Source organism: Aegilops tauschii, chromosome 5, assembly GCF_002575655.3.
Source record: "Aegilops tauschii subsp. strangulata cultivar AL8/78 chromosome 5, Aet v6.0, whole genome shotgun sequence".
In the NCBI taxonomy this organism is placed as follows: domain Eukaryota; kingdom Viridiplantae; phylum Streptophyta; class Magnoliopsida; order Poales; family Poaceae; genus Aegilops; species Aegilops tauschii.
In genome coordinates, this window is record NC_053039.3 from 268,296,228 (window position 1) to 268,305,015 (window position 8,788).

At 48.9% G+C, this 8,788-nt stretch overlaps 1 protein-coding gene across 1 annotated transcript; it reads right to left on the bottom strand.

Annotated features, from left to right (window-relative positions):
* Window positions 1-1,654: 1,654 nt before the first annotated feature.
* LOC109787621 (uncharacterized) lies at window positions 1,655-2,628 on the bottom strand. The gene is made up of 2 exons (XM_020346153.4): window positions 2,330-2,628; window positions 1,655-2,239 (listed from the first exon to the last, which is right to left on the bottom strand). The coding sequence occupies exons 1-2, from the start codon at window positions 2,555-2,557 to the stop codon at window positions 1,955-1,957; spliced, it is 513 nt and encodes a 170-aa protein (XP_020201742.1). The 5' UTR covers window positions 2,558-2,628; the 3' UTR covers window positions 1,655-1,954.
* Window positions 2,629-8,788: the final 6,160 nt, after the last annotated feature.

An 8,788-nucleotide genomic window follows, 5' to 3' on the forward strand; every position in this document is an offset into this window, starting at 1 on the left:
ATCGTGGTTCATCCGATGAGTTCATCGTGGAACATGTGGGAGCCAATATGGGTATCCAGATCCCGCTATTGGTTATTGGCCGGAGAGGTGTCTCGGTCATGTCTACATTGTTCCCGAACCCGTAGGGTCTACACACTTAAGGTTCGGTGACGCTAGAGTTGTTATGGGAAATAGTATGTGGTTACCGAAGGTTGTTTGGAGTCCCGGATAAGATCCCGGACGTGACGAGGAACTCTAGAATGGTCCGGAGGTGAAGATCAATATATTGGACGAAGGGTATTGGGGCCCGGAATTGTTCTGGGAGTACCGGGTGACGGCCAGCGTGACCGAAAGGTGTTTCGGAGGCCCCGGCAAGCGTTGGGGGGCCTTATGGGCCCAGGGGAGGGGGCACACCAGCCCACTAAGGGGCTGTGCGCCCCTCCCAACCCCTCCCACGTAACCTGGAGAGGTGGGGGCGCCTCCCCTAGGGCAGCCGCCCCTCCCGGCTTGGGGGCAAGTTTCCTAGGGGTGGGGGCGCCCAAACCCATCTAGGGTTTCCCCTGTGGCCGCCGCCCCTCCCCTAGGGAACCCTAGGGCGCCTCCTCCACCCCCTTCCCCCTATGTATAGTGAGGGAGAGAGAGGGCAGCCACACCCCCTTGCTTGGCGCAGCCCTCTCCTCCTCCAACTCCTCCTCCTCCTCCTCCGTAGTGCTTAGCGAAGCTCTGCCGGAGAACCACGAGCTCCATCGCCACCATGCCGTCGTGCTGCTGGAGTTCTCCCTCAACTTCTCCTCTCCCCTTGCTGGATCAAGAAGGAGGAGACGTCCCCGGGCTGTACGTGTGTTGAACGCGGAGGCGCCGTCCGTTCGGCGCTAGATCGGATTTTCCGCGATTTGAATCGCCGGGAGTACGACTCCATCAACCGCGTTCTTGTAACGCTTCCGCTTAGCGATCTTCAAGGGTATGAAGATGCACTCCCTCTTTCTCATTGCTAGTATCTCCTAGATTGATCTTGGTGACACGTAGGAAAATTTTGAATTATTACTACGTTCCCCAACAGCCAGCTCCGACCAAGCTTTGCCAGACCGAGCACGCCAGCGGCGACAAATAAGAGGGATGGAGGAGCTTGGGGGGGAGGCGGCGGCGCGCTAGGGATCCCCCCGTCGCCGTCGGAGCGACGCGGGAGCGGTTGGGTGGTTTTCTATTTTCTGTCTGCACAAATCCCTTCTCCCCATAGGTATGTTGTTATAATTGTATACCAAATAGGTATTTATAGTTTTTTGTGGATAATTGATGGGAGGCTTATCGGAACATAGGGCAAGGTACCAAGCGACTATGTATGCAACGCCACACACGACACCATGCCCGCGCCTCAAAGGCCGTGTTGTAGATCAACTTTGCAGAGACCCATGTAAGGAAGTTCTCTTAAATGTGGCGCAACATCAGTTGGGGAGAGGCTATCACCTCACGAAAGACCACATTATTGTAGTGCTTGCATAAACACTGAAAGACTAGGGTTTCGCCGGACCGGAGATCCCTACCGGACTTTAGGTCGCTACACAAAGAGGACAACTACCCGATGAGGTCGAAGTTGAGTGTTGGCATTCACTCCACTCTACTCCATCGCAACAACGCGCGGACCAAACTTGTTTTGCCGGACCACATCCAGTAAGCATTATTAATATTCTCTCTCTAGAGAAAGTAAACATTCTTAATCCGCAAAGATACAACAATTTGAGATGCATAGCCCAAGTTTGATTTGGCCCATGAGTTGGCCAGAAGTTCCAATTCCTACAGCTTCCATAGGATCTCCAAAAAGGAAAAAAATTACAGCTTCCATAGATGGATCAAAAGTTCATTTCAAAAATGGAAATGGAAAAATGAAGAACTCAAGATACGACTCCTTTTTTTTTCTTTAACTTCGGAACTCAATCTTGTGACCTTGGATAGACGGCGTTTGATTGCATTACATTGTTCAGGTGGATGGATGGTTGGAAGGGTCACTAGCGCAGCAGAGGTTTAGGCCGAGGAATGAGACGAGCATCTCATGGTCCCAGCGAGTGATGCCATCCACTTCCTCCTTCCTGGCCAGCGCCTCCTCCATTGCTGGCCACCACTCCGGCACCGCACTTCCGCTAATGCTGCTTGAACCTTGGTCTGTCGTTTCTGCAAGGCACGCCTTTTGTTCTTCCTCTCCGGCGTGTGCGAACCGCCCCTTGATCCTCCGCCGTCTATCCGCGAGCGCCTTCCGGCAAGCGTACTGCAAAGTAGTAGTAATACAGAAAGAAATGCATGGCTGAGTGAACGAATGAATGCAAATCAACCAGGAGATCGGAAAGCAAATACATACGGTGATCTTCTTTTGGAAGTTGCGGCGCTTGCGCTTGCTCCGGTATCTCTCGATGCGCTCACGACGCTCCACCGCGCTGTACCTCCGCACCTCCTCGCTCTTCGTCAACGCACGCCGGGAGGCCCGAGATCCCCTGCAACCGCCTCCTGACTCCTCTTCCTGCCGCCACTTCTTCTGCTGCGGCTTCGGCACCGGCGGCACCAAGGCCGAGTTGCTCCGGGGACTCATGCCCTCGCTCTTCTGGATGACTGGTCTCTACAAAACTACGGTGTTTGTCAATTTATATACACACGGCTAAGCTAGCTACAAATATATGGAAACAGGTTGCAAGAGCTCAGACGGATACATGTGTATCCGACGGACTATGTACGCACTGACATGCATGGTACAGAGTGTCTCATTTGGTATGACAGTTGTGACAGTGTGTCTACTTAGACACATGGATACAAATTACGTTGCATGCTCTATTTATGTGCTAGCTGTGTTCTGAGCTGTAATTCATGTCATGCGTGTAACTACTTGTCATTTATAATAGGACTGCACTGCCCGTATGAAAAATGTGTTGCATGTTGCACGTTCTACATGCATAATCCCATGCGTGTACCCACCTACGTGGTTAGTTAATCACAATAGCTACATGTCAGTCACCTGACTTTCGAATTTGGGTCAGTCGATTTTGGTTGAAGGGAGAAACAACCGGAGGGGAGGAACCCCATCATCTATCTTAGGGTGGGGGTGGGGGAGGCAGCACGGCAGTTGTGAAGGTTCACCGAAGAGAAAAAAACCGGCAAGGCCCGGGGCTAGAGGGATGGTCGGGGGCGGCGGCGGCGCGGCAGTGGGAGGAGGTTCCGGGGAGAGCAAGGCTGTGGAGGAGCGCCTCCGGCCGCGGGTGGTGGTGGCTGGTGGTCCGGCCGGTGGTCCGTGGTGGCGGCTGGGGGGGAGATCGGGTGAGGAAGAAGAGAGCCGAGGTTGAAAATGATGCCCGGATGTTGGATCTTGATCAAACGGTTGAGATTGAAAGCCAGAAATCGACTGATAACTTTAAATTTCAGGTGACTGTTTTGTAGCTACTCCCTTAGTTATTTACCTTTCCATATTTTTTATAGAGCATCAATCCAATGGTTAACAGGAGAAACTAGAAACAACACATTCGGTCCAAGCTAGGTCGTCGGTCGATGAGACGAGATGAGCGGCGAGAGGAGCGGCATGGGAGAAAGGTGGTGGGAAGAGAAGAGGGACGGTGAGTAAGAGCAAGCGGTACGTCATGGCTGACAGGTAGGGTGCCAGCGGCATCCCGCTCCATCCCGTAAAACTCAATAATTAGTTATTAATGCTATGTTGTACGCTATTGCCCGCTATCTCGCCCCGTTTGCATCCCTACTAACACGGGAGAGTTCATCAAAGTTGCCCCCTTCCTCTAGGGAGTAGGCGGTTCACAAGGACAAGGTGTTATTGACACGAATTGACGCCAGTCGAGTTGAGTGGCAGGTCAATAGGAGGAGAGGTGTCATGGTGAGTCAGCACCATGACGGTAGAAAAAGGTGAAAGGGGGCTTGGGTTGATGTGCAACTGACTGGAGGGTGTGAATAATCCTACAAAATAATCACTACCACAGAGTTTTAGGATTATTAAGTTTTAGAACAAGATTGGTTGATCCTTACGAAACTTGTACACATGCAAACTAACCAAAGTAAAAAAAGGAAATGAAACTTGTAAGAAAGTAGAGTTTTAGTTTAGAGGTTGCGATCGTGGGGGCTCGACGATGTATCCAAAGGTTTAGATAGTATGCATTATCATACTCCTCGTCCGTGAAGGTTCAAACCTCACTCACGGTAGATGCACCACAAATAAGGCGATCTCTTTATAGTGTACAAACTCTTGAGTCCTTCACAATATGGTGGTTTGGGCCCTTACGTGACTCATAACCTTCTAGGAGGCTCACACCATCCAAGAGTAACAAGCAAAGCAAATTAACTTGGTAGAACTCTTCAAAACATCTTTAACCAAAGCAATCTTCAGAACCCATATGATCTCTCTCTCTCTCTCTCTCTCTCTCTCTAACACACACACAAAGACATACATACACACATGTGCATGCACGATAGATAGGCTTGAAGCAAAATAGATAAATTCTTAGGAACAGTGGTTCGAGAAATGGAGGAGCTAGGTCTTCATGAGTCAAGGAAGAAGATTGGAATAACCCAAACAATATTTTGATCAAGACTTGCTTAGGGTCATGCTTGTGGCGGTCCTAAGGGACGATAAGGGCAAATTCATTGTTGGGGGAATTGGATAATTGACTGGTGCGCTGATGACGTGACGGTTGATGCAATCGGCTCATTATTAACTCATAATTTGGAGGTCATTGACACCATGTAGAATGCAAGAAGATCTGTAGGAGTGGTGGCGGCAGTTTTTTCTGGATTGCGCAATAGCGACACTTTGTTAAGATAGGAAGGAAGGAGTACAAGCAATTACAAGGAGCTGCCAGAAGGAAAAGGCCCCCGCACGCACACACCAGTCCACAGGGAAAGCTACAACAAACTACTCACGCACACCCACACCTCTACATTTGGCCTGCTTGAGGCACCACACAAGCCGCCACAACCGCCATTCACTATCAATGCCAACTATCACCACGGTCACTGAAACCTATATATATCGTCAAACGCCTGTCAGTTTCTATCTTTCCAGAGAGAGTGTATTGTGAAAAATAATAGGAAATTTAGCTCTGGAGAGCCCGGGGCGCAACCTCACTAGATGTTGTCCACTAGTTCACCATGTCTACCTGGGGTGGAGGGGTGAAGCCTTCCCACCCCTGGGTTACAACACTCTAAAATAGACAGTCCGGGCGAAGGAACACTGGATAAGTATATGGGCGATTGTCTCTAACTCCTAAAGGCATGGCGGACAGCAAGGCTGATGAGTCATTCCTCTCGCAAGGAGATGGTCAAAGGTCTAGCATTTGTTTGTACAAGAAAGCCCGACGAAGAAACTGAGCTCAAAGGGGGCACGAGAACCCCAAACCTTCAACACACCAGGCATGGAAGTGAGGCCATAGAAGATTGCCTGATAAGCAGTCTTCGTGGAGTAGGAGCCAGATTCGGACTAGATCCAGCAGAAGGCATCCGACTTCTCCGTCATCGCACTAGCCTGCCTATGAATCCTCAACCAAAGAAAATAGAATTGGGTAATCATGGCCATCGAGAAAGGGCCTTTAATCTGCGCGATCCACCTGTTATGGAGGATCCCCAAGCGCACTGAGCAACTAGTCCAAGCGACAAGCAGCCCGCATGGACAATGTCCGAGGCAATCTCTGCCGCTAACAATCCACCTATCATACTATAAGCACATGATATGACCATCGCCAATTATGCATACAGTCGAGGACGTGAACATGACCGCAACATCAGACGCCACATGCACCGGCAGCCCTGCCAAGGCCTATCTTGAATTGTTGGTCGGTCTAGGAAAGCCAAGACTAGCACCTGTAGTGCTGCATTGAGCAAGCGTAGGTTGTGGATGCCCATTCCACCTAGGTCTCTCATACGGAAGACAACATCATATGCGACCTTGAAGTTTCCAAACATCACCTCCATCGATCCCCTACACAGAAAGTTTCTTCTGATTTTATCTAGAGTGTGAAGTGGCCAAGGGGGCAGGTACAGTGACCGCATGTGACAAATTGCAGCCGTGGTCAGAACCAAATAGAGCAGGAAAATCCTTCCCGCCTCATTCAACATGACACACTGCAAGAGCTGCAGCTTATTGGCAATTTGATCAATGAGCTCTTGCAGCTCTGCCTTTTTAGATTACGCGGAGCCAAGAGCAAACCCAAATACTTGCAAGGGAAGAAAACCAATGGCCACAAAAGAATAGGCAGGACTTCCTCCACCACCTCCTAAGAACAATTGATTGGAATTATTGAGCTTTTCTGGAGAGTAACTTTCAAACCACATGCCTCACAAAAAATATCAAAGACCTCCTTGATCACCACCAGATCCCGCGCCACTAGACAGGCAAATAAGACAACATTGCCTGCATACAAAGAGAGCATGTGTTTGATGCTCAAGTCTGCCACGGATTCCAACATACCCTCAAGCTCGACCTTCTGGATCATGGTGTTGACCACATCCATATGGCTATAATGAAGAGCATAGGTGACATGGGGACGCCTTGCCTCAAACCACAAGCACGCCAGATCTTGCCTCCGGGGCGGCCATCCACCAAGACTTGAGTGGACGCCGAGGAAAGGATTGACGGGCCACCTTACACCAAGCCCATGGTGTGCGAGGACCTCCATGAGGAACTGCCAGGCCAGCGAGTCAAAGGCCTTGGCCACATCAAGTTTCAGGAACAGAGAGGGCACCTTCTTCCTATGTAGCAATTTGACAAATTGATGGACAAGAGTTGACCACAATCTTCACAAAGCTCTTAATTGGTTGGGGTGGCATTCCTCTTGCAGTGGCAGCTCTCGACGATTGTTATTATATTGCTTGTGATTTTTCTATCTATAGCTCATGAGCTTCCCATGTTGGCTAGATTTTCTTTGACTTTTGTTTGGATTGAGGAGTGTTTGGATAAAATTGTACTCATCCTCATAAATGATGTAATTGCTATTTTAAATGAATAAAGTTTCTGTGTTTTGAAAAAATAGAGGACCCGGGCTGGTGCATAAGGTAGCTTTTAGGCATCGCCTCTGCCATTGTAGTCGGCCCTCCATCATGCGCCACTGCCGGGGTATTGATCCACCGTTGTGACAATCCACTTCACCAGTTACCAACCCTCACCCTCTCCTCCCTCCTTCATCCCTCTTCCTTTTCTTTCACCCTCTCTTCGAGCTAGCCAGCTTCAAGCAGCACTCCGGCAACTGGAGTCGTCGCTCGGATCAACATCAGGTCTCTCTTCCCTCATTTCTCCTTCCTCCTTACTTCATCCGTTCTCCTCCCTATGTCATCCCTCCTTCCTCTCTATTCCAGCCTTGCCACATCCAGCCGATCCTCCATCGGCGTCGACCGCATCTAACCGGTCTTCCACTGCCGCCAGCTCTCCTTTCTCCTCCCTCCTTCCTCCTCCCTTCTTCCTACTTTTTTAAACCAGGCTTCATCCCCTTTCCATTAAAACTTAATGGAAATATATTAGTAACCAGATTTAGGTTCAAGATGCAAGCAGGGGGGAGCGAGTTCAACGCGTTGATAGGAAAGCCACTTCATGTGCTCGGTATCGAAACACATGCCATGGGACGAAAACCTATCAACACACAAAACACTAAACTAAAACCAACATAACCAGTTCCAAAATGATACGACATGCACGTCACACATGCTAGAAACACAACCATGTCTAGACAGTAGGAAAAAAACGAGAGAAGTAGACCAACGAAATAAATCCCTTCCAGCTCCAACAAGCTCCTTCCTTGATTAGCTCGATTAAGCAGTCGCCTCTCCTTGCGCAACCGCACAAATCTTCATTAGCTTTATGTACTGGTCTTTAGCATCTTCGCGCCTTGAATCATGACCTCTCTAGACGAGTCCTTTTGAAGGCCTGCCCAATAGATCAATGAAGCACACGCACCAAATAGATATTCGAAAGGTGTCTTAGGCCATTTAAACTCAAACGTGCCCCTGTTGCGCCTAATCCATATTGCCCAGTAAACACCAACAAGAAAGACAGACTATCTCATACCCCGACGAAAAAGCAAAGTTACAGGAAAAATATTGCCAAGATATTATTCGGGCAGAACTCAGTGCTGAGCAAAGCTCCAACCGATCTCCACACTACCCTAGCATGAGGACATAAAAAGAACAGATGTTGCGATGTCTCTTCCTCATTACAAAATGAACACTTGGGATTACGCAACCAATTTCGACATTTCATAATGTTCCGAGTGAGCACAATGATGTCTACTATGCAACCTTCTCCTTGTAGACGTTGTTGGGCCTCCAAGTGCAGAGGTTTGTAGGACAGCAGAAAATTTCCCTCAAGTGGATGACCTAAGGTTTATCAATCCGTGGGAGGCGTAGGATGAAGATGGTCTCTCTCAAGCAACCCTGCAACCAAATAACAAAGAGTCTTTTCTGTCCCCAACACACCCAATACAATGGTAGATTGTATAGGTGCACTAGTTCGGCGAAGAGATGGTGATACAAGTGCAATATGGATGGTAGATATAGGTTTTTGTAATCTGAAAATATAAAAACAGCAAGGTAGCAAGTGGTAAAAGTGAGCGTAAACGGTACTGCAATGCTAGGAAACAAGGCCTAGGGTTCATACTTTCACTAGTGCAAGTTCTCTCAACAATAATAACATAATTGGATCATATAACTATCCCTCAACATGCAACAAAGAGTCACTCCAAAGTCACTAATAGCGGAGAACAAACGAAGAGATTATGGTAGGGTACGAAACCACCTCAAAGTTATTCTTTCCAATCAATCCGTTGGGCTATTCCTATAAGTG

Bases quoted from the DNA above. Each gene is read 5' to 3' on its own strand.
- LOC109787621 (XM_020346153.4), bottom strand. From the start codon at position 2,557: ATGAGTCCCCGGAGCAACTCGGCCTTGGTGCCGCCGGTGCCGAAGCCG. The intron at 2,240-2,329 runs GTATGTATTTGC...ACTACTTTGCAG, and splicing joins ACTTCCAAAAGAAGATCACC to TACGCTTGCCGGAAGGCGCT.